General features: G+C 37.9%; 1 protein-coding gene across 3 annotated transcripts in view; it reads right to left on the bottom strand.

Annotated features, from left to right (window-relative positions):
* Positions 1-3,815: 3,815 nt before the first annotated feature.
* Positions 3,816-25,448, bottom strand: part of LOC135708840 (neutral ceramidase-like) — a 47,513-nt gene continuing 25,880 nt past the window's right edge. For 2 of the 3 annotated variants that reach the window (XM_065230994.1, XM_065230993.1), the window contains exons 2-5: positions 21,826-22,141; positions 5,296-6,153; positions 4,310-5,238; positions 3,816-4,255 (exon numbers count right to left, since the gene is read on the bottom strand). In XM_065230994.1, the coding sequence (XP_065087066.1) occupies positions 4,078-4,255; positions 4,310-5,238; positions 5,296-6,153; positions 21,826-21,969 (2,109 nt within the window). In that variant the 5' untranslated portion in view covers positions 21,970-22,141 and the 3' untranslated portion in view covers positions 3,816-4,077. Of the gene's footprint in view, positions 4,256-4,309; positions 5,239-5,295; positions 6,154-21,825; positions 22,142-22,500; positions 22,585-25,448 lie in introns of those variants that run through there. The other variant, XM_065230995.1, reaches the window with a different exon arrangement.

Genomic DNA, 25,448 nt, shown 5'->3' with positions numbered 1-25,448 from the left:
TTTTTTCAAGTTCGCACAACACGGAGAACAAATTATAGCAGACGTAATTATTTTTCCGGTCAAAATAAATATATTGTTCAATTGTTTTAGAGATAACCCGAAACTATAGTTGATTTGACTATATATAGAGGGCAACAACTATAGTCCATAGTTGACTCCTCGATTGGCCCAACTATATTTTTTAGTAGATGAACAAACGTCAAACTTCAAAATACAACTATGCTTTAGTTGATTCAAGAAAACTATTGTTAGGAACAGAGCTGGTAAATATCACGATGAGAAAAAAGGTCCTCTCACTATCACGAAACGAAACTACCTATCATTAGCTTTTTTGTCATTTTTCAATGATCAAGCAGTCATGAGAATAATTCTTATCAAGAGCCACATGTGAAAAGGGCATACAAGCTTTTTTGTAAACAAACCTTTGTAGGCCCTCTTCTCACCAACCGCGGGTTGCCCACGCAAACTAATAACATCATCGGGAAGGGAAAAGCTTCCCCTATCCGGTGATGTTATTGGTTTGCGTTGGTGTCATATGGGTGGCGAGAAAAGGGCATAAAAAGGTTTGTTTACAAAAAGCTTGTATGCCCTTTTCACATGTTGTTCTTGTTATGTGGTTTTGACATCAACATTTCTAACTGATTTAGATGAATTCAAGCAAACAACCCTATGTAATCGGTAAAGTGGATACATTATTAAGATTACCTCGGTACAAGTAACTTTTATAGCGTTAAATGAGCTAGTAATTACGATGATCACAACACTGTCACGTTCTGTCATGACAAAAAATTCGATGAGATTTTGAAGAAAATCTCTATCATCGTTTTCTGATCCAATGATAGTGACAGAAGTATATCTGTAAATATCGCGTGAGATCTTTCATTGAAAATGACATTTGCCAGCTCTGGTTAGGAAAGCAACATTTTACAATGTTTATTAAACGAACTGCTCTTCATTATCGACATATGAAGGAAGTTTGTTTTGCTTCTTTATCGATCTCAAAAACACAACTGCAAAATCATACAAAAAAGTGTACAAGAACATTCATCTTAGATTTGAACCGTGTTCATCTGCGTGAGAGCCAGTTATCTTATCGCTTGCTCCACGCATCACAAGTTAAAATTGTGCGGCTTTATGATGATCACTTGAAACCGAATTATATAAATAAATTACATTTGACGTTTGTTATAATTGATCAAAGTTATAGTTTAATTGAGTATAAGATGAACAGTTGCATCTATTAGGTAGATATGATTGAATTGACGGTCAAATTAATGTTGGAATAACTATAGGTTTCTTTCAAACAACATTATTTTTCCATGTGAAAGTAACTATTAGGATTGTTATCTTAACTTAACGAATTTGTTCTCCGTGAAGAGCGCAACGGAAGCAGGTTCTTTTGTTTTTTTTCTCGGCAGCATGTGGCTCTGAGATAATAGAGCGTAGAATGAACCTTTTGACGTACGACTACGTCTGTGATTTCTAAATGGGAGTACACTTTGTGAAAACCGAAAATGGAACATGTAACAAAATTATGAAAGATTTTGAACTTTAATAACTCAGTTACCCCTGGACCAATTTCAATAATTTTATCACCAATCGATCAGAAATATGCGGAAGAAACTTTGAATAAAATCCAAATTAAAATATACAAAATATTTTACATTCCTGGCATAATTGGTCAACTCTGTCAAAAACCACGCACAACTTTCAGAAGGGCATTTTTCAAAAACATTAAGAAGAGTGAAAAACTCGATTGTCAAGTCCCGTCCCGGGTTGACATTTCAGTGCCAACATTTCAAAGGGGCGTAATTGCTTTTGTAAACAATGACTTTAGCCGTGAAATTCTCGCGAATGAAATCTTACCTCTTCAAAATTGCAATGCTAGCTGGTAGAAGAAACATTCCTCTACCTGTTGGTGTCATTATTTTTCATGAGTGAGCTTTTATTCGCGAGAAATCGACGGCTAAAGCCATTGTCTGCAAATGCAATTACGCCCCTTTGAAATGTTGGCACTGAATTTGTGTGTTTGTTTATGCTGTCAAATAAACGCCTGCCGGCGCCGGTGGTGTAGTGGTAAGCGTGACTGCTTTCTCACCCCAATGGGTCTGGGTTCAATCCCAGCCGAGGTCGGTGGGATTTTTCTGAGGCATAGAAATCTCTGGTCACGTCTTCCTTCGGAAGGGAAGAAAAGCCGTTGGTCCCGACCTATGTGTGTTGAATTGGTGCGATATCCTACGCAGGTGTGGAAGCTGCCTACCTTGCACATTCGATTGTCGTCAATGGATGGCAATCGATGTCCGTCGGTGATTGGCACTAGATTGCGGAACAGAGACCGACGTTAGGTAATTTTAACGTTTGTTGTAAAAATGCAATGTTTTGGATGCATTTTAACAACATAAAAACTGATAATTGTTGATTTTAAAATTAGACGACACCCCCTATGATCTCAAAATTTAGCAAAAGACACATCCCTATAGCTGTCAAATTTACTTTTGAAAATATTCCTCAAAAATTACTTTTCCTTTTATAAATCGAAGACAAGGATACTGTGATTGATTTTTAGCAATATACGTACACCGATTTAGAACTTCGAACATTCGTACCAACTTTACTGATTACATATGATGTCTTTCAATAACCTAGACAACCAGAAGTCGTATACTAGCGTACAAATAGAATCGTAAATTGCTAGTGATAAAGTCAACATTGCATACAATAATGAGATGCGTCGTATAATGTTTAAGTTAAGTTGCAAATAATTCAAATTTTCAACCTATTGGCGATGATTCATTTTTGTATCGTACCATATCACAAATAAGCTCGGATGAAGTTGTAAGGTTTTTGAAACTGAAATTGTTACTACAGATTAGATCGTAGATTATGTTTAATCAAATTGATGAATATTAAATGTCAATTAACTCGTATATCGCTTTCCTAGATAATCAAAGATAGCATAAGAATGTGCACTTTAGATCGCATTTGAGTTTGCTTCAAGATAAGATCAATAAGACTATAAAAGCATTCCATCTTGTTGCAATTCAAGTTGAAATTAACGCAAAACTAATACGATCAAAATAAAAGATCGTAAATGGTTACATCGCTCTATTGCGTGTCATCAAAATATGCAGCTACTTGTATAATAATAGATATGATTGTCATAGGATGTGGAGGAAGGTGCCGTGAATCTAATTCAACTCAAGATCCGATCGTTAACATAATCTGATGCTTTTCATCAACATCGAAATCTTTCCAAGTCCAAGTAGGCTTTTTGAAGCGTATAATTTATCATTTATATAATCCTCTGTACTTACAAGTCCTTATATAGTGTAGTGCATTTAGTTCTGGTTTCTGGATAAAAAGGTAGAGGTATATAGAGACTAGCTGCAGGAATAGCTTTTTTTGTTTTATTTAAATGGATGATCGTATTTCTGTTGTATTGAAATCGGCAAAACGTTATTGGTATGTATGTATATGGCCTCCACTTTGGAACGTAGTGGTAAGAGGGGCATAGTGAGCATCCCGTGCACCAGCTTGGACTTCCGGCCGTTCGGAACAAATTGGTTGGTGGTAGGATCAATATCATAATGATATTGAACCTAGTACCAGTTGATTTGTTTCATGCAGCTGGAGATCCAGAGCCAAACTGCGGAATGCTCTATACCCCATCTATTCACTATGCTCCTACCCCTATATAGCAAATCTGCGCATCTTATACGATTTGTTTGGTTAGTATATCACTGTGTTTATCCGGAACTATACGGACCAAAATGTTGACTGGGAACTTTTAAAGAATTTATTTACAATACATTTATTCGAACAAAATTGTTTCTTCTTTGATACATCACTTTTTCAACTTACAGATATCATTAATTGACTAGGATTTTTGGTTCCAATTTGTAGCTACCAGGGAGACCTGGAGTAATTCTTGACAACCAGCGCGTTCATAATTATTTTGCTCAAAACACATCAATGTTGCTTATTTTTTTTTTACGATCGCATTCATAATCATTATCCATTCATCTACTTATCACATATTTTAAAAGCTTCACGTCTTGGAACGTACACGTCTCCCATTCATTCTACAATAAATGTTTTAGTTGATCCTGTGTATGGGTACACTCCGCCAAGAATATATCGATAATATCCAAAATGTCTGATGCGGTATGTTCCCAGCTTCACATCGGGTCCAATTTCCCACGAAAACTCGATATCACTTAATCCAAGAATCGTCGATTGGCGTTCCCATTTGAACCTGAAAAAGAACGTTCTTTAATAAAACTCAACAAGTGCTTTCAATAGAACTAACTTTGTTTCCCAGTTGGCATCAGTGGCAATAACTGCCCAATTCCCGTCGATCTGCTTCTGTTCAACAGTGAAGTAAGTCTTATCATGCATCAAATTATTTCGAGGATTTCCCGTTATAAATGTAGCATAGGCTGTGTCTCCTCGTTCGTACGTGTTGAGAGGTTGAACTTTCACGCTTCCAAATTCTCGTCCAATCGGATGGCCGTCGAAGATTACGCCAGTCATTAGAGAGATTTGTTTATCATCCTGATACGGAGGCGATGGCCCATCATCTATGGTTTCGTTTTTGACTATCGATCTTATCATTTTCTTGTACTGTTGTATATAGATCGTTAAGGTGTGTGGCCCGTACAATGTCGAAGCTCCTTCGTATCGCTGAATTTCAAATTCTTCCGGTGTAGTAATGTAGCTAGAGTACATATTGGACAAACCAGCAACCACTACTTGGAGTTCTTTTCCTCCAGCAGCTACCGATGCCCTGGAGATTTCGTTCCTCAGTCTTCTGCCTGACATTGTGGTGAACTCACCGGGCACTGCCGCTATGGCAAAGTCTCCAATGAGCAATATTTGCGTGGGAACGATTTTTGGTTGCCAATCGTAAGGGAACTTTGCCCTACCAGTAGCCAACAGAATTGGCTTAGGAGCTTGGCATTCTTTATCGTCTGCTGTAGGCTCGGCAATGAAATCACGAACAGTGTTCCACAAAGCATTGTCGGTTATTGTTCCTTGCTGAAAATCAAATGCTCCTGGACCATCCGTAGTGCCAGCAGCAAAGCTATAACCCATCGCAGGAAGACAACCACGGACCTGCTCAAACTCGCGAGTTTTGGGGTTGTAGTACATAGCATCGGCTTTTGTCATATCGATAAATTGATGCACGAAATTTATAGGTCCGGTTACTTCTCTTCCACCTGCTTTGCTTAGAAGATGCTACAAGAGGCAGAATAATTACAATAGATAAAACATACTTTTACAGAAAATGCTTACCGATGCCGCTCCGTATAATCGTGTGGCAATAATTTTGGTGCTATCATACATGTCTTTTCCGGGTCCTGATGCAAAGCATGCACCCGCTCCACTAGGGCATGACGATGTCAGCAAATCGCAAGGAAGCCCAGTCTTCTCACATCTTGGTCCCTTGATGTTCGGTGAAACATCTCCTAGATTGGACGACGCGAACACTCCTACAAATTCGCCTTTACCCACCAAGCTACCCTTATTTCTCTCCTGTTCCAGCAGAATAGAAGCATATCCTACATTATCACTCGATACGTAACGGTTTGTGTTATTCATCGAAGTGGGATGCACTGCGAACCAATTGATTGTTCCGAATACCACGTTATTCTTGTTGACTATTCTCATCTGAACCAATCGTTTGTCAACATTGTCTTTATACTGGGCTTTCTCCTCTGCTGGATTGTTCTCGTACGCACTGGGGCTTCTGTTAATATTTGCTTCTTCCACATCGATCTCCGATATAAAGACTCGTGCATCAATCATACTGTTATGGGCTCTGATGATACTTTGAGCTATTCCTTTAACTAGCGCGTTGAACGTTTCGGATACAAATCCCAACGATGTCATATCATACAGCAGATACATTAGGAATCCTCCAGGGGTACCGTGTGTATGAGATCCACTGATGGCCACGTTTTCCACGGTGTATAGATCACCATACTTCTTCTGAAGCACTGCTATGACATCACGTTTGACGGCGTGACCCATCATACCAGCGTCCACACTGATAAAAACTGCTCGTTTGCCATTCTCTTCGAAGATAAATGCTCGGGAGTACTGTCTTAGGTGGATGCCATAGCCCCGCTGAGATAGTTGAGCATAACCCATCTGAAAGTAGAGGTAGTAATGAGTATTTTAAATATAATTGATCAAAATTTTGATGTTGAAGTGTTTGGCTACTAGCACATATAGGCTAATGGTAAAAGATCCGGTAGGCAAATCACCGATCTCTCTATGGATGCTAAATCTAACGAGCTGATATTGCCTCCGCAGATATGTAATTTCCATAAAAAAGAAACAGAAGGCTGTTTATCAAGGTAGAAATGAAGAAGACGAAACTGCTCTGCACATGCCGTGTCTAGAGGTCAACAACCACAGACAGTCTTCAACGTCCAGTTCATAGGAAAAAAAAAATGCAGAGACAAGTTCGGTTGTATAGTGAGAAGAGTGTCTGCTCAGCAAGCAGAAGGTCATAGTTTCAATCCCGGACGGGCCTGGGATGACTTTAAATATTTGTATCGTTGATAAATTGTGAAGAGCGACGCTTTCTACTGAAAATTCCACCCCTCCGTTGAAACTTATATGGGGTCGTAGAGCTCTGTGCATCTATTTTAAGTATTTAAGTGTCCAATAAGAATTCTTCCTATCCCTACCAGTTGCAAGAACGTGGCCAGGACAGTTCTCGATCATTGGAGGCTGTATCGCTTCCATCTAAGATGCAAGATGAACATTGGGATGGATACAGGCATTGAAAAAGCTCTCTCACGAGCTGATGATCACAGGTAAAAATTGGGTGTTTATTTGTTCTCGATTGTATCGTTCATAAGTCGAAAGTCGACGAAGAGAATCGATCAATGTTACTTAGGATCTAATGCAATGTTCAGCTTGAAATGATTCCGAAAGCGAACTCTGGTTTCGCTCTCTCAGCCTATTTCACAAAATATCGAGAAACGAGCTAGCTGTGTGTTTCTTGTCTCCTATTTCATGTTTCGTCGAGGAGAAGAATGAAATCGTCCGGCTGAACTTCTGCTACTCTGCTGATGTTTTCTTTTTCTTAACTTAGTCTTATGTTTAATGCATGAATATATTTAGGTTGCATACTAATAGCGAATTTGTTTTTGATTCAGTTCCTGGATCGGGTATCAAGATTGGGTTTGCTTGTTGTCAAGCAAACGTCAGTGTGAACGTTTGTTTTTGTAACCTGGCTCGGGTTGAGGTTCGCACTGACAAAAGGCTCGGGTTCGCACGGGCCTGGATAATAAGCAAATTCGCTATAAGTAAGCCGTCTGTTATTTTATGGTGGAAATATTCATTTAGGATGCATTTAATACTCTTATTTTACGTTACTCATAATAGCAATTCAAACGTCAACGGCTGCTTAGAGTTATCAATACAAAAGTTCACGAGTCATAGTTCGTGATTTATTTCATTACACATCGAGGGCAAAAAGTTGTGTAAGGCATTTTGAACAAAAAATATAGTTTAAAATACGCTGGAAGTGATATTAGTTTATCTCAATCTCAAACAAGAAAGTTCGTTCGGGAAATAACGCTTTGCGAAATTCACATCGCTAAGTTCCCTAGCGAAAACATGTCGCTTACGATATTGAAATTTTGGCGATATTTTCAACTAAGGGCAGAAAATACATTAAAGTGCCAAATGTAAATTTACAAAGTTTTTGCTGTGCAGAGAACCAATAGGCGATCCTTGGGGCTTGCATTCATCTTCAATGTGTATGAACTGGTGATCTAAAACTTGAAACAAGGAATCTCTGATGTTGAGCAAAAGGGATGGGTTTGAAGTGTTTTGGTATACTATAAGCTGTATTTATGTTCTAACGATCTTATAACGTGAAGGAGCTTGGCAGTGAACCCACGGTTTTCTGCTCAGTAAGCAAAAAACCTATTCATATTAACAAATAAAGCGATTAGCAAATCTTGAATGTGGAGGGGCTTGAGATTAAACTCACTCAGAAAGCAAAAACGGTCGCTCTAACGCCACAGAGCCCCTCATATCACATAATACCTTCTATGTTCGAGTTGTTGTTGTAACCATTCAAACCCGGTACCAAAAGCTACGACGACGACGATGACATGATTCGAAAAACCCACAATAAGCAAGTGATATGACTATACATTTCCTTGACGCGAAAGGAGATCACACGTTTTTCTGCTCAGTAAGCAAAAGCACTTGTCTAAGACAGCCAAATCCTTCATATCACAACACACCACTTGTGATCAAGTTGATGGTACGAGAGCCTTAAACGATTACTGATTTTGAACAAGCAATGATCGTTTGTTCATGTTTTTGTAATAAAATCACAGTCCGGATCTTGTAAATGTAAGCATCTCAAACTTAAGGAAATTCTCAAGGTTAGGTAATTTCATGAATTTTGTAACTAGCTTTTTTTATTTTGAATATATCACCATCAGTCAAATCTCAGATAAAGGAATCAAAATTAAATTATAGGATTTTGAATTTTATAATTTTGTAAAGTTCTGGCTTTTTCAAGGTAAATTGCACACAGAATAAATTTAATTCATTGAGGACGTAGGAAAATGTTAAAGATGCACAATTTTTTGACGTTGGACTACGTCGGTGATTTCTATATGGGGGTACACTTTGTGAAAACTGAAAATGGAACATGTAACGAAATTACGAAAGATTTTGAACGTTAATAACTCAGTTGCCCCTGGACCAATTTCAATAATTTTATCATCAATCGATCAGAAATATTTCTACGCATCGATAGCAATGCTTTTGCTTTTAATAATAATATTTTTTTTTTAAAAATGGGAAATGTCAAGCTGCGTCGAAATAACTAACAAATTCACTCATTACGTACATGCCTATGCTGCACAACATTATTATTACATTATTAATTATTAATGTTAAAATAAAAATAGTTTTGTTATCCCAAACCCATATGTTTTCAAGATTTTGTAACTAACAGAAAAAGATATCTCTGATACAGATTGTATGCTTAAATTCTTCAAATACAAATGTAAATAAAAGTCAACGAATTTAGATCAATTTATAAGACTGAGATAAAATTGCAATATCCTTCCTGGACAGTCATTTCATCAAAATTCTATAACATTATTATTAAAAACAAATAAGAATTTTAATACTTATAGTATGTTTGACCTAATCAAAAGTTTTAAAAAATTCCATAAATAAAAATAAATAAAATAAAAAAATGTCGACGAAATTTTGTTCAAAATAAATTTAATTGATTTGACTTGGCTTAAACATGTTTTGAATCTCCTGGTCTTCAAAATTCATAATTCAAGATCTAGATTTTGAGACTTGCAGCATTTCTCGAGAGAAAAATTGTTCAAGATAAGAAAGTAAGAAAAAATTGGGAATCAAAAATTTCGAAAAATCTTGACATGTAGCAAAAATTGTGAATAATCAGGTTATAATAATATAATTTCATCAGGTTTTAAGATACCGGCTTTTGAAGGTGCTGATCCATGCAAACTATCCTGCAGCTGAATTCCGGGCATACAATTCATCGAAAAGACAGAAATTTATACATATTAGGTATATGCAGAAATTGAAATTTATGCCCGGAATTTAGCTGCTGGAGTGCCAATTTGTGAAAATATAGCTAAAACACCAAGGCACGGGTCGTTCCTATAGAAAATGTAAAAATATGGCCATACAATAAAGATTCATCATTCAAGATTCCATCTGATACCATTAGCTGGAAAACTTTTGAATACTTCCTGATCAACCTACAACCTACCAAATATCTAGTGAACTTTACTAATATCTTGAACTATATGGAGATCTTTCGAATATTTCCAGATGTCCAGGAAGAATGTTTGAAAGAATATCCTGTAACTTATGCAACGTTTTTTGAACATCTACAAAACTTAAGTTTAACAAAATTTCCTTAACTTCTACGAAGTTCCCTGAATTTTATTCCAAATTCCATATTTTCCATTAATTTAAATTCTACAAAGATCTTTGAACATCTTTGCACTTCTGGAAAGACACCAAAGAAACCTAAAAATATTCTTGAACACCTAGAAAGTCCCTTGAAATTAAGCGAAGTTCCCAAAACCTCTAAGAAGTTCATGAAGCTTTTTGGAGTAAGATCTCTGAAAAACTGCAACAAAGTTCCCTAAAATGAAGTGAAGATCCCTGAAGTTCTTAAAAGTTTATTGAACTATTTTTAAATCTTTTGCAAAATTCCCTGAACTTTTTCAAAATTCCTTACACTTACACGCAGCTCCTCAAAATGCTACGAAATTAGAAAATCATCTACAAAGTTTGCTGTTGAATTTGCACAACTATTCCAAGTCCATGAGGCTAAAAAAAAACTGAAATTATGTAGAGGTTCCCGAGAAATTATGAGCTTCCCTTAAATAAAATAATGTTCCTTTAACTTCTACGAAGCTCCTCAAATTTAAATGAACTCTCTACTTCTACGCAGTTTTCAGAATTTTTCCAAGTTCCTTTTTTATACGAATTTTTCTGAAGATCTATGAATTTCCCAGAATTTCTACCAAGTTTACTTAATTTCAACGATCTTCCCGATTTTTTCGATAGAAGTTCATATTTGAAGTTTTACGAAGTTTTCACAAGTTAAAGAAACATTCCTGAGCTCATGGCCAATTTGTAGAGCCTGAAGATGTATTATTGCCATCGATTTGATATAATATAATTTCTCCAAATTGTAATACCGGTGAGTCAAAAACAAACACCAAAAATTCTGGAGGGGACCTAGATAATTTTGAAGGGGGCCTGCCCCCCCCCCCTGGCACCCTCATTAGTTACGCCAATGCCCTTACACCAGAATAAGCCACTGCAACCGATGATCTTTAAAACCCGGAGAGAAAAACAGTGCTGTCATGGTAAATTTAGCGCTCGTTACCCACTGATTTTTCATATGTACGTCTCCTTTAGGTAATTGTAATTTCGGAATGGACACACAATTTACTTACCCCAATTAAAACTAGGGTACGGGTAATCTTGTCTGCTATCTGCTCTCCATGAAACTTAAAAATACTTAATTTTTCGTATATTTACTACTGAAAGATTAGCGATCGATCAACAATGTTTTATTTTTGACTTTTCTGTGTTTGAACTTGGCCCCCTAAATGTAAAGTTGTTCCGCCTTTAGTTCAGTGCATAAATGATATGAAATGAATTTATGATCCTAAACTAAAATTAGTTCTGATGATGATTCCTTCCAACTGAATTGAAACGTTGACAATTATAAAACTGAAATCTACTATTTTTCTTGAAGACTTAAAAATGTCGGAACAAACTGACTAATTCTTCAAGATCTATAAACTTCCCAGCAAATCGAGATTTTTCTGAATTTTTCGGTGTTTACTTGAAGTAATTGGGACTTTCCTAAAAAGCATCTTAAAAGTTCCCACAACTCTCCTGTAGTTTTTGATACTTCCTTGAAGCTCATGGAACTTCCTTTGAAATCTCTAAATTTACTTGAAGCTCCTTAAATATTGGAGAAGTTCTCGAAACTTCTTGCGTTCCTACAATTTTACTGATAGTTATGGTGCATCCCTGAAGACCTTGCAAATTTCCAGAAATTTTTGTAATATTCCTGAAATATTCTGAATGTTTTATAAGTCTTGAAATTTTTTGAAAGTTCCTGCAACTAATTATTGGATGCTTTGAAAAATCTGCAAAAATCTTTAAAATACTCCGAAGTTCTGTGGACTTCCCTGAAAGTCTCTGAACTTTTCTGAAGTTCCTGCAATTTCCTTGAAGTCAAATGAACTGATCTGAGGTTCTCTGATCTTCCTAGATGTTCTTAAAGCTACCCTGAAGTTCCCACAATTATTCGTTGCTACCCTGAAATTCATGGACCTTCCCCTGAAAAATTTTGGAAATCTATAAAGTTCCCACAATATATGTATAGTTTTCAAAACTTAAAAAAATAATCGGTACATCTCTGTACTTCCCTAAAATTCTTGTAACTTCTTAAAGAAGATGAAGATATTAAAGTTTTAACAAATTTCCTAATGTTCTCTTAACTTCTCTAAGGTTTTTTTTTTGCCTTTCCTAAAGGTTTTTGGATATCGCTGAAGTTCCTTGATCAGTTGCCCTGACATTAATAAATATTCCTGTACACACTTATAATCAAAATCTGTTCTCGGTGATATATATTGGAGTAACAGTTCAGTAAACTGAAAATTTACCGAAGTTTCGTTAAACAATAGTTCACTGTAGTTGTACCGAAGACGAATCGTTTGAAAGTCATCGGTGTCACCCTCGACCGGTCACTGACTTTCAAACAGCATTGTAAGACTGTGAAAACTACATACGACTCAACGCTGCGAATTCTTAAAATGATCGGGGCTAAACTTCCACGAGGGCAACGCGAGTCTCTTCTGTGCATAGGATTGGCAATCGTTACGTCACGCATTCTTTACGGCATCGGACTTGTCAGCAGAGCCAAGGATAAAGTTGTGCAAACTCTCGCCCCCCTCAGCAGCGTACGTCACCAGCCCGATTCCAGCGATCATGGCTGAAGCGCAGTTGCCATTCGCTTGCTGGAAAAGAATCACAGAAATGTCGACCTTCCAGTCTTCCAACGTGTATCCGATCGTCAGGCGGTCATCGTTGTAGGGACACGTTTCGCCAATCGAGTGTGACATGCTCCCAAGCCACGCATTGTTTGGGACGTGAAAGCTAGAGATTCCCCAGATACAGTGCGTCTCATCATTCAGGAGTTGCTGGCAAACCGGTTTCACCTTTCTACGGCTATCTATACCGACGGTTCTAGGTGTGAAGACAGAGTAGGAGGAGTATTCAGCGGCAGCGTGTAGCGTTTTTTCGGCGGAGGCCTATGCGATCAAATCGGCTGTCAACGAGGCGAGTACAATAATTGACGTGATCATTCTGTCCGCACCCATGGCAACGAAGAAGCGGACCGACTCGCCGGAGAAGCACGAAATAATCCGCTAATCAATATCGGTATTCCAGGAAAATATGCCATTAAGGCAATGAACCAAGCCGTTCGTCAACAGTGGGAGGCACGATGGGCGCAACTTACAGTAAGTCAAGCTGAAGGAGATGAAACGTGACACGAAAAAGTGGATCGATCAGAAAAGTTCTGCCGACCAGCTTGAGCTTGAGCTTGAGCTTGATTGACCGCCCACGGTTGCTACTCTGTTATTGCCAGATCAGCTGTAATTACACAGAGAACCAATAGACGATGCTTGGGACTAGCAATCATCCTCAACGTGTAAAAACTGGTGATCTTAAATTAGGCAATACCAGCGCCGGCCGCGCCCGAACACAGGTCAAGAAAGGAATGGGAAGGATTGTGTTGACATGACACTCGCTTTGATGGAAGCCGAGAACACCTCTGCACTTCCACGAGGAATCACTGGGATGTTGGATAAGAGGGTTGGGTTTGCAGCAGGGTTCGTTTTGGTAAACGATAAGCTGAATTGATGTCCTAACGATCATATAACGCGAAGGAGCTTTGGACTAAACCCACGGTCTTCTGCTCAGTAAACAAAAACGTTTGCCACTAGGCAGACGAGCACCTTTTTAATCACCGAGTTGCTGTTATTACCATGTAGTCATATTAACAAATAAAACGATTGACGAATCTTGAATGTGGATGGACCTGAGATTAGACTCATGATGTTCTGCTCAGTAAGTAAAAACGGTTGCTCTAAGGCCACCGAGCCCCTCATATCACATAATACCGTTACTCAAATTTTTGTATCCATTCAAACCCGGAACCAACTACAACAACGAGTTTCGCAAAATACACGATACACAAGCGATTTTACCATAAATCTCTTTGATATGTAAGGACCTGGGACCGCGTTTTTCTGCTCAGTAAGCAGGCCACTGTAACCGACGATCTTTCAAATTCGAAAACTAAAAACTACGAAAAAGTACTTAGGCCTTCATTAAGTTCCACTTTCACGCGACGTTCAATGTTTCAATTTGCTCTTTACGTATTGTTCAGGCTATAAATAGGCTCTTTTCAAAAGTTACGCGAGAAATACGCACAATCGTCGCCTACCTCGCAAAACTGGTTCCAAACGACAACAAAGGCATAAGCAACGATGGATTGTTGAACTTTGCTGGCTGGTGTAGTGCTGCTGAAAAAAGATAAGTCTATTATTTTGGTTAGTGATCGTTTGGATTTGGGTCACCCCACGTTGTGTTTAGGTTAGTATAAATAAATAATACTATTTAGTCATATAAATCACTACACCTCATTATCTTCAGCGTTATCGGTTTTCGTTTCTGGATCTTTAGTTGCCTCTGTGATATACTTACTTGCGGCATACTATTTTGGGAGTGTATATGAGCGTGTACCATGTACGGTAGCTCATCTCTCATCGTGATGGTGGGACATAGTAGACAAATTAGAGAGAAAACAAGGAGGTATTAGTATTATTTATTTTATTTTATTTATTTATTTAGTTTCGGGATCATTTCAGTGTTAGAGTTATGTTAGTTTTGATCCGTAATCAGCCCTGCTGACCCCTCCAACATTAGTTGCAGGCAGTGGTTGTTAGATAATGCGGCACTGTAACTACTACTATTTTAGAGGTATGATTCATCAAGTTTATACAACTCAATGTTTCAATTGAGCCAAACTATCTATCTTACAATTACAAAAGCAAACCGAAACTTACAATTATATGCAAATGCAAAATGAAACATGACAAATCATCGTCAATCCCCTTATTACAGGGCAGGGCCTGACGATTTGAATCTAATTTAATTTTGATCAGTGAACGGGCACCATATGGTACATTTTCTCAACATGAACCTATCATTTCCAGCCTATCTGAACTATTTAATAAATGGAAGCCATAACATGGGTTACGCTCCCGCTAAGCGGGCCCTCCGCATCCTGTCTCTGTCTTATCTCAAATACAAAATGCCAATGGTATGAATGTATCTATATATATTGGTCAGGCTTCAGAATCGTCCAGTGGGCAGTGCGCTCTACACTCCAAGTTACCTTTTTTTTCAAATTTACCGCAAATTTGATATTTTACCCATTGAGTGTTGATTAGTCACCATGAAACATTGTGACAGAAGTTGAGGTTAATCTAGGTCCTATTTAGGATTATATCTGAAAAATCCAAATCTGGCCAACGCCCACCCTAAACCTAAACCTGTTCTAATCCACCTGAAATGACGAATGGAAGACTTTGACTACCCAGCCATGCAATAGTCTCATTCCGTGCCTTATGGCAACTTGATGATTCTATTGCGCTCATCTTCTTGCACCACCCAGGGGAGACTTGGTCCTGTACCCAATGCTTAACTTATCTCCTTTCCACTCAGCTACTCGCAATTTCTTGTGATATAGTGGGCGGAATATTATTATATGAGACAATTCAATGCAGACGTCTTTCCAAATTTGGCAGATCGACAGGTAATCGGTGAGTTACCACGATAGTTGCTATTCAACAACTCGACAACGTACCATCGTCAACGCCTGCTATGAGAATTTCCCATTGCAGACGCCAACGAAATGACGTCATCGAGCTATCGATGAACTACCCTGGTTATCGCCTGGTACCTTATAGCACGATGCTAGGAGGCGAACCGGAAGAATCGATGAGCTACCTCCCCCCAGAAAAGTTCTGCCGACCAGCGAGTACTTACTCGTTTGCGCATCGGCCATACCAGGCTGACACACGAATTTCTATTAAAGAAATTATCGCCACCGACATGCGAATGCTGTGGAACGGTTATGGATGTTTTTTTAGAAAATTTTCAAACCACTCCACCACTTAAAGGGTGTTACGATCAAAATATGATCGACTTAAACTTGACGCATTTCTTTTAATCGAGCATTTAAAAAATCTAAACACCTGTAGGTGTATGCGTGCAAAATGATGCTTTTCTTTTGATGTTCACATTTGCTCTTCAGTTTTCAAAATGGCGTCCAAGCAAGAGGAGCAACGCATCTAAATTTTTAACATGCACCGCGAAAATCCGAACTACTCGCACTTCAAACAGACTTCAAACAGCTCCCTGAGCTGGAGTTTCATACGACAACCGGAAGAGGAAAGGTGGCAGACATTTTCAAGTTGGAGACGAACCAGCCCAGGGCTGAAAGTCTCCTTAATAAAGATATATAAAAAAAAAAATCAAGTTAATTAAACTGTCGAAGGTGTCGCTTAGACATATCTGGTTTGGCAGGCTATCTGTACCAGTGGCTTGATAAGCGACATTTTCATTGCAACCGGGACCGACAATCATGCTTGGCATACACAGTTTTGGTCACGAACTGCTTATTTGCTAATAACTTTGCACACAGTTGACGAAAGATAGTTCTTTTCGCAGAAGTTGATAGAATAGAGTTTAGGCTTGTTATAGATACGTAAAAAAGTAGATTTAGTAGAATTAGTAATAAACTATATTTGTTTTTGAGTTGTAAAAGGAAGTGAGAAATGCTCGCTGCACATCTCGGACTTCAAGTTTAAAAATTCATTGATTCTTTTCCTTTATTTAACGTCGGTCTATGTTCCGCAATCTAGTGCCAATCACCGACGGACATGTGCAGGAAGGCAGCTTCCACACCTGCGTAGGATATCGCACCCATTCAACAACACACATGGGCCGGGACCAACGGCTTTATTTCCCTTCCGAAGGAAGACGTGACCAGAGATTTTAATGCCTCAGAAAAATCCCACCGACCTAAAAATTCATTGATGTTGATTCAAATTTTAAGATTTACCTACTCTTTGCATATCTATGATCCTAATCTATCAATTACTTTAAAGAAAGAAAAATTTCAACAACTAAGTGAAAAATATTAACATATGAGTAGTTGGTGTGTATAACTGTGCATTCCAAGCATGCCGTTAACCAGGAAACTTATGTGAACGAGTATCTAGAAAAACGTTTGTTGCATTTCCTGAAGCAACACGATTGTACCGTGCTGTTTTGGACGGATTTGGCATCCTACCATTACGGCAAAAGACCATGGAGTGGTATGCCGCCAACAAAGCGAAGGTAGTGCCTAAGGACAAGAATCCTCTCAACACGCCAGAGCTCCACGCAATCGAAAAATATTGGGCCATCGTCAGCGGCACCTGAAGAAGACCCAAAAAACTGTTGCAAGCGAGAAGCAGTTTAATGGGTTAGGCCACTGTAGCGGGTTCAAAAATTGGATTTTTGTTTTGTTTTAAATGATAATTTTTAACGGCGCCGGTGGTGTAGTGGTAAGCATGATTACCTCTCACCCCAGCAGGCCTGGGTTCAATCCCAGTCGGCACCGCCGGGATGCTCTGAGGCATAACATCTGTGATCACGCCTTCCGTCGGAAGGGAAGTAAAGCTGTTGGTCCCCGGATCATGAGTTGATGGGTCGATAGGTAAGATCCAGGTGTGGGAGCTTTGTCCCTTTCGTTGGTAGCATTGGTGATCACCACGGAAAACAAGATCGACGGAAAACAAATCAGGGGAAAAAATGATAGTTTAGAGTCTAAAGAATACGGGACAATTGGTTTTATATCCGGGTACACTTTATTTCGCATTATTTTGGAGCTGAAACTAAGGGACCACCTGCGCGCTCCCGGCATGACATTTATCTTTAATCGCGTTTTTCTCGAAACCATGTTTTTCAAGCCGGGCGAAAACGAAAATCAATTTTGATATGTTAAGTTGCTCTCAGTTTGTTGGTACAAATTATATTCATCGGTGTACATAAACATTTCTACTTCAAAATCCACGAAGATTGTGATTTAACAGCTATTCTGAGGTGTGAGCAAAACAATAACCTATGGCCAGTACTGATGCGCTTACCCTATTTCTAAATGATTAATCGACTTGATTTTTTTTTGAGTTTGTTCTACATACTTTTTTCTAGAGACATACCTGAGTTTTTATTTTTATCCCTAACAGTTTTTTTTTTGTAATTAACGATTATATTTGATATTTTTGCCGGAAAATCATACCACTTTTTTCAAACGCGCGCCATTTTGTCAAAAATCATGTCACTAGTTTAAACATCCTAGTTTTTGAAACTTTTATCCATTTTGTTCTAGGACTACCTCTGGCTGCAAATCATTCCGCCCGCAAACCGCTTCACGCCGGAGATGCCATCACTAAGACGACTACAGCACCACCTCGCTGCACATTTCAAAAACCAAAATTTGGGAAAATATTGTTTAAAATATTTTTAATAAAATGCTGAAAACCGCATTCTTTTAAAAAAATTTCTGTTCGCCAAAAAATCGCGAATTTGGCCCTTTTTTTCGGCTTCTACGCTGGCCTAACTCCTTAAGGAAAACTGGTGTTCTGTGGCAAACGAAGTGGACTAGGTTCTGAACAGAATCTGATGGCAGAAGTTAAACGAAAGGCCCGGCAATTCGGATTCAGTCAACCAGAAGCTTGACTGATTTTTTTTTCTGTATGGTATACAAATTAAATTAAAAGAAAAATTTCATTTTCTTACTAACAAAATTAATCAATTTACTCGCATTCTTGTTTGACCGAATTTCAATCGCAACACCCTTTCGTAAGTAAACACAAGCGAAGTTCAACCAAACCTGCTTACGTAACTACTGAATAGTCCCTAAAATAAAGCGATTGGTTAAATGAAAATTGTAGGTACCCTTCCTCTGCAATATTTTTTATCACGTTGCTTTAATTTCACTTTGAGTTGAGCGAGCAGGTTACTTTTGTTACGTTGCCCCGGTGAGTACGAGCATGGTAACACAAATCGGTTTTGGATGATATTGCTTTGATATTTTCATGAAGAAAATCATAAATTCATGACAGGGTAAATGTTGCTTCGATAATACCTTTATCTAGGATCGTCAGGGGGTAGATGAAGACCTAGAGAGCTCATTTTTGTAAAATATGGCTCTTTTGCATGATGTATTCTTATGCAAAAAATGAGCACTTTTATCTTTTAGCAAATTTGTATATTATCGGAGTTGGAACCAGAGAAGTCGAAACAAAGCATGTTTTTTATTTGAATGCTTGTATGACAAGCGCTGTTTCGACTTCCAAAGTGAGGCCCCAGTTCCAAGTCAGTGCTCAACAAAACTATTTGTTAGTGTGAACTAAACACTTAAAAATACCTAATCTTACACGTGACGGAATTCATCTTTGACATAAAGGATGAGACGTAAACAAACATGTCATGTAAAATTAAGTGCTCTGAACTGAAAAGTTCGAAAGTACGTTTGATTGAGCTGAATTTTGCGTCTATTATGACTCAATTTTATGTCAAAATTGATGCTCGTATATATCAGTCTCAGAGCACCTAAATTTACATGATTTTTTTAAGTGTGTAGAGATGGGCGATCCGCTCCCGAGCTGTTCTATAGACTCGATTCTCTAAAGTGAGCTGATGACCCGCGGCTTATTTGAAGGAACCGCAGCTCATCAGCTCACTGATATCACAATTCTAAGCCATTCAATCCATCGCTCATAGCGGAGCATTTCAAAAAAGGATTCATTACTTCACTTACGCATTGAATAGTCACCGCGTAAACCAAGACGCGCGCGTAATACACCATGTGCCTACTGATCGATAGCACCAATGGTAAAAGAAAACTTCCAAGTGGCTCTTTGGGAGAGAGAGACACATGACCTACACGATGTTAATTTTCTACTGGTATCATCCAATTTATTTATGTACCCGGCTCTTATTGCTTATGTTAAATATTCCTCGCAAATAACCGAAAAGCGAAATACAGCTCTCCAGCTTATCAGCTATCGAATAATTTACTCGGAGTTGTTTATGATGACAACTCTCGGACCTGTCCAGCTTTCGAACCCGTCCAGCTCTTCGATTTTTTTTTTCTCTCTCGATTCTTCACAATTCAGCTCCGGATCCAGATCTGAGCTGATGATCTGGAGCCAGTCATGCCACATATACAGATTTATATGTAATCATACAGATTACAGATTTTTGATAAATATGCAGATTTTTCATATAAAGGGAATGTTTTTTACTTTATTTTTTATATTCATTAATTACGATAAATAATTATTTTTTTTTCCTTTTAAGCAACTTGAATTCAATCTGAGCATCAAACCCAAATCGTATTTTCACTAAATACTATAAATATTATTATTTTAGCTTCCAATGGACTTGGAATCTTTCAAATGTACCCCTCTGATGTTCAGATGTTCTGATTTCTCGTTGGAAGGGCTTTTAGATCTATTTGAAGGTTAATTAAATATATGTTGTTGTCAAATCGATAAACATGCCATTTTAGAAAACCAACAAAGTGGTTGATTACAGTTTGTGAGTCGAAGAGTCAACTGTATATTTTTATCTTACAAAAGCATAATTACAGAAATAAATATTATTGCATGTCATCCGACTAAACTTCCAGTAAAAGTTCTGTGTTATGTCCAATGTCCAGATAAAGGTTATCATAATCTCAGACATAAAAGAATAATTCTAGGGAATTGTGATTGTTACTTCATTAAGTTTTCTGCCGGAAACAGATTTGTCTCTCATAACTTTTACTAAATGTTTTATAGAAGAGATACAAAACACATGAAGATTATAGGGTTTCAAGATTTTTAAAATAAAAAAAAAACAAATTCTCTACAAAGCAAACTCTAGTCATATTTCATGATTCTAAACTATGAATTTGCTCAATGGAGATTTACGTAAATCTGTACTGAGACCATAATACGGAAATTATACAGATTTGTGTTCAGATTTTTGTCTGCCAGATACAGATTAAAAAGATTTTATGTGATGTAAATACAGATCTAAATTAGAAAAAAATGTGGCATCACTGTCTGGAGCTAAAGCCGCAAATAGTGAGAGAAATTCTGCTGGAGAATTGACATCAGAAATAAAATCTGTATGTAGACTGAATTGCATAGCTTGAGAAAAGGCGTAGCATCGTGTGCCACGATGTGAATCATCGCGTGTGACATAGGTGTAGCTCTCTCGCATACATTTTTTGCTTTTACTGATATGTTGTTGGCACATATTGCGCGAATTTTGGTTTACACGTGGTTGATCAGTTGCTGCGTTAGTGGCGTTTTCCATTTAAAAGTAGAACCATATTGTAAGGTATGGATTTATTGGTTTAGACTACTTTTATGATTGTATGCAGTTGCACTTAAACCACTGATTACTTTTGATTTTGTGTCACAATTTTCATAATTTCAATATGAGCTGAAGAGTTGTTTAAAAGAATCGACTCCCTTTAGTGAGCTGGATGGGTTTGACCCACTCAGCCAGATGAGCTGTTTTGCCCACCTCTAGTGTGAACCTCAAATCAAGGTAGACTTTAAAAACAAATTATTGATCACACCTGCATATGCTCCAGATACCAGTGTCGAAGCACTTTAAAGTTTAAATAATGATTATTTCTTCTAGCGGTGACAAGTGCCTTTCTCGTATAATTTGAATTAACTTTATGTCATATTTTCGGAGATGAACCAGCCTGCGGCTGAAAATCTCCTAGATAGAGGAAATCAATCAACCTCATATTTTGGTCACTATAGCAGAGCCACTGGAACATGCCTGAATGTTAGACAATAAATAATGGGAAATCCAAATCATATCTGGGTGTAATACTTAGACTGTCTATTGCATCACGGACTAAGTCCAAGTTAGGCCAATTGCAAGCGTTATTTTCCTGGTGGACGGGTCAGGTATTGAACCCTCGACCTTCTGTTCACTGCACAGAAACTCGGCGCACTGATCCACCGAACCCGCCTTCAGTTTCCGAAATGAATCAATAATTCCTCACAATAAGGAAATTTACCCTGATACGCTAAATAGTACCTACAATCGTATAATGCATTTCCGTATACTCACAAATGTAATCTCCACTGGTGGTCCGGTGCAATCCGCTCGTCCTACCCCGATTCGATAGGCACTGGCCATGTTTGACGTCATCACTATGCTAACCAGCAGTAAGTACGCACAGCATGTCCAGCACAGGTGTTGAATATTTATCATATTTCACTATCTGGCAGTATTCAGCAGAAGGATACCCAAAGATTGTCAAGTGGGTGTGCTGGTTGGTTGGTTGGTTGGTTGGTTGACCTTCTTGGTCGTTGCTATCGTCACTTCCGTTCTGAACTGTCGCTCAGATCACAATGGCATCTTCTTCGTTCGGCGGAACGAGTCTCTGCGGAGAGAAAGAGGAAAAATCGCATGTGGGAGGTGAATATTAAAATTACTGATTAGCATAGAGTACTGAGCAAACATGAGCAGTTCAATGAAGAATCACCGGAGCTTATTTGCGCAAATCCAAGCCGAGAGGAGATGTTACCGCCTGCTCGTCAGATATACCACACATGCCGGTAGAAAATGTTCGTTTATGTGAGCGGAATCTGATTGAATTACGTGACGGGAATTAGCGAGCAGGAAGTAGAATAGGTGTACATATATATTTGCTATAATGTAGTGCAATCTAGAGATTATTTAAGCTGACAAACATGTCACGCATCACTAGTTCTAACGGAGTTGCATAAATGCCATGCATACTATATCCAAATGAAGTGCGACTGTGACCCCACGAGAGTTCGTTATACTAACTCTAAGCCGTTAACGATCAGCTGAGCGCTAGAGTCAAGAAGCCTATGTCTATGAGGAAGTGTGGAACATATGTAGACTTTGGCCAACGAAGCGCCAATAAAATGAAATACCGTAAGTGGGAGTGGCATTGGGCGAAAATATCAAAAATATTCGTTCCCTACCTTACAGCATTGACATTTTAGCAAGGAAACAATTTTAATCATGTGAATATATTCATCAATGATATATTTACGAATGTCATAGAAATGATTGATTGAAATTGGTATGTCATTTTAATTAAATTAAATAAAAAATAGACCGATGTAAAATATTATGTTAAAATATCTTAAAATATGTAAATGTAGCGTATCTTTTAGAAGTACACTTGGTTATGATCACAATATATTTCGTATGTATGGCGAAAGATCGCGTGTAGCCCTCGTCTATCCACATGAATATGTGTTCAAACTTTTGTTTGCCTGGTCATTTTAAAAACCGTGGTTTCGGTACAATATATGACACGTAACTTTTCAGCACTATTTAAAAATAACGATTGGTTAATGCAGGGTTGCTTTCACTCATTTGCTATACAAAAATGATTTTCTGAATTTTGAAATCATTCGATGTTAAATATAATGATATTTTGTACTTGTAAGATACAAGAAGAGGATGCAAGGCAAGTGTTTTACTCATAAAAACTGTCAATTTCGCTACCATAGTGTTACAATAAGTGATTTTGTGATTCGTGAGTGTTCACTCAGAGTGAGCACTTGCGAGTCGTAAAATCGCTGATTGTGATTATCTGAAAGCAAATTTGACAGGTTTCATGTGTCAAACACTTGCATTTCAACCTTTTCTTGTATCTCACAAGTACAAAATATTGTTATGACATCTAATGATTTAAAAATTCAGAGAATCGTGTTTTTATAGCAAGTAAGTGGAAGCAAGCCTGATGTTATCTGCACTTTACTCCAGGAGTTCAAAAAACATACTCTAGTCATCATTTTCCAAAATAAACATTTTTTTAAAACCAATGTCACCCCGTCTTACGGTCTCACAAAACTGACGGTCACCATCCACGACTGTTGTTGGTAAGATTCTTTGAGAGAAGCAATTTGTTCGTCAGTTTCTGCGAATGTCACTAAGTGGCTGCTGCAGTGGTACTGATTTTTAAGTGCAATGTACTCCGTTCACAAAGATTCAGAGTTCAATGTAAACTGAGTGCTATGTTAACTGTACAGGAAATCATTAATTTCCATTAATTATATCAGACCTCTTAACGGAATCTATGAACAGTTTCAGGAGTGGTTTGAGTAATTTCCTCCTTATTGGATTCGTTAATTTGAAACTGTAACGTACATAATTTGTCTAATAAAATGTGGCTTAAGGTTTTGGATTAAAAGCTTAAAAGCAGTAATATTTTATAACATAACCACAAAATAGGATGCCTTGAAGTTTTTAACTGTGTAGTGATCGACTTCACCTCAATGAATTTTACGTTTTTATTAATAACATAATCAAACTAAATCTCCAACGTGGTTTTTTTAACCGCAAGCTAAAGTTCCCCTTTGTCCAGCTCTGTAGCGAAAATAACAATAATATAATGCATATACATATAAAAATGATAGCGCCGTACCGGACCGTGCATCGCGAGTTACTCAATCGATCGGATTCAATCGGCATGATCGCGTGAGTTCGCGGTAGCCCGACCTAGCTCCAAAAAATCGTCATAGCACGTTCATGAACAAAACCGGTCCCTCCCACTACTGCTGCATGGAGCATTTAGCCGCGTCTACGGGCAGCTTAGACACTGCAAGAGAGACAACGGTACATTGTCGCTATGAATCCAGCAACTTTTCTCACTAGTTTTGCTGCAGCGAACTCTTTCCACCACGCGGTGTTTGACAGTCAACGTCATCTTATGAAGATGTCAAGGTTACTTTCCTTACCGATGTGAGGATGTTTTTGTGGAACTGAATCAACACCTTGACCTTGAGAAAACAACTAGCTCGACGATTATTCGACTGTGCAAGAAATGTTAGTATCACATCGTTTGTTGAACCGTTCAGCGGTGATAGTGGAATTTAACTTTTGATAAATTCGATTTGCTTCGTATTTTGAAAAGTGGACACACAGTTGAAGACGCATGGACGCAATGGTCTTGAGCATGACTGAGGTGTTTTTAATTACCGTTTCCGGCGAGGAAGTGAATGCAGCAATGGTTGCAATTGAACCGGCTGAAATGTTTGCGAAATTGTACCGTCATCACCTTCAAGGGAAAATCGAAATAATAAAGATGAATCCTTCACGTATCAGCAGTGTTTAAAATGGAAAACTATAGACATGAGTTATTGTTTCAAATTAAAAAAAAACACGTGAATTAATCAACTCGTATGGATGTATGCGTGATCGTGTTTTAGGGCTCATGGGTGTAAAATCAGATTATAGTTGAATTGAATATTTATCAATGTACACAGTTAAACATTATTATGAAATCTTACATTAATTTTTATGCGCACAAAAAGAGCATGCAAATTATTTAAAATAAGCTCGGTTTTAAAAATTACTGGACTTGAAAATTAATGCATGAAAAATTATAGCTCAATTGAATTTTACTTATATCAAATAAGGCCTAGCACAGTTCAGCTAAAAAGGATTCAAACTTTTTGTCCTTACCAAGACTACTACACCGTAAAAGGTTACAGTTTGACAGAAAATATACGAAATCGAAACGAAACGAAATTTAATTCACTAAGAGGGCGGTATCGTAAGCGAACTTGAACATGTTCGTATGAGCATGAGCATAGACATAAGCATGATTGGATGCAACACCGTTATAGCTAGATCAGCTGTAATTACACAGATAATCAATAGACGTTGCTTGAGACTAGCAATCATTCTCAATATGTAAATTTGGG

This window comes from Ochlerotatus camptorhynchus, unplaced genomic scaffold (assembly GCF_037179485.1).
Source record: "Ochlerotatus camptorhynchus isolate MF236.1 unplaced genomic scaffold, CSIRO-AGI_Acam_v1.1 ptg000336l, whole genome shotgun sequence".
Lineage (NCBI taxonomy): Eukaryota > Metazoa > Arthropoda > Insecta > Diptera > Culicidae > Ochlerotatus > Ochlerotatus camptorhynchus.
The sequence above is the reverse complement of the archived record's forward strand: the minus strand, read 5'-3'. Positions and strand labels throughout refer to the sequence as shown.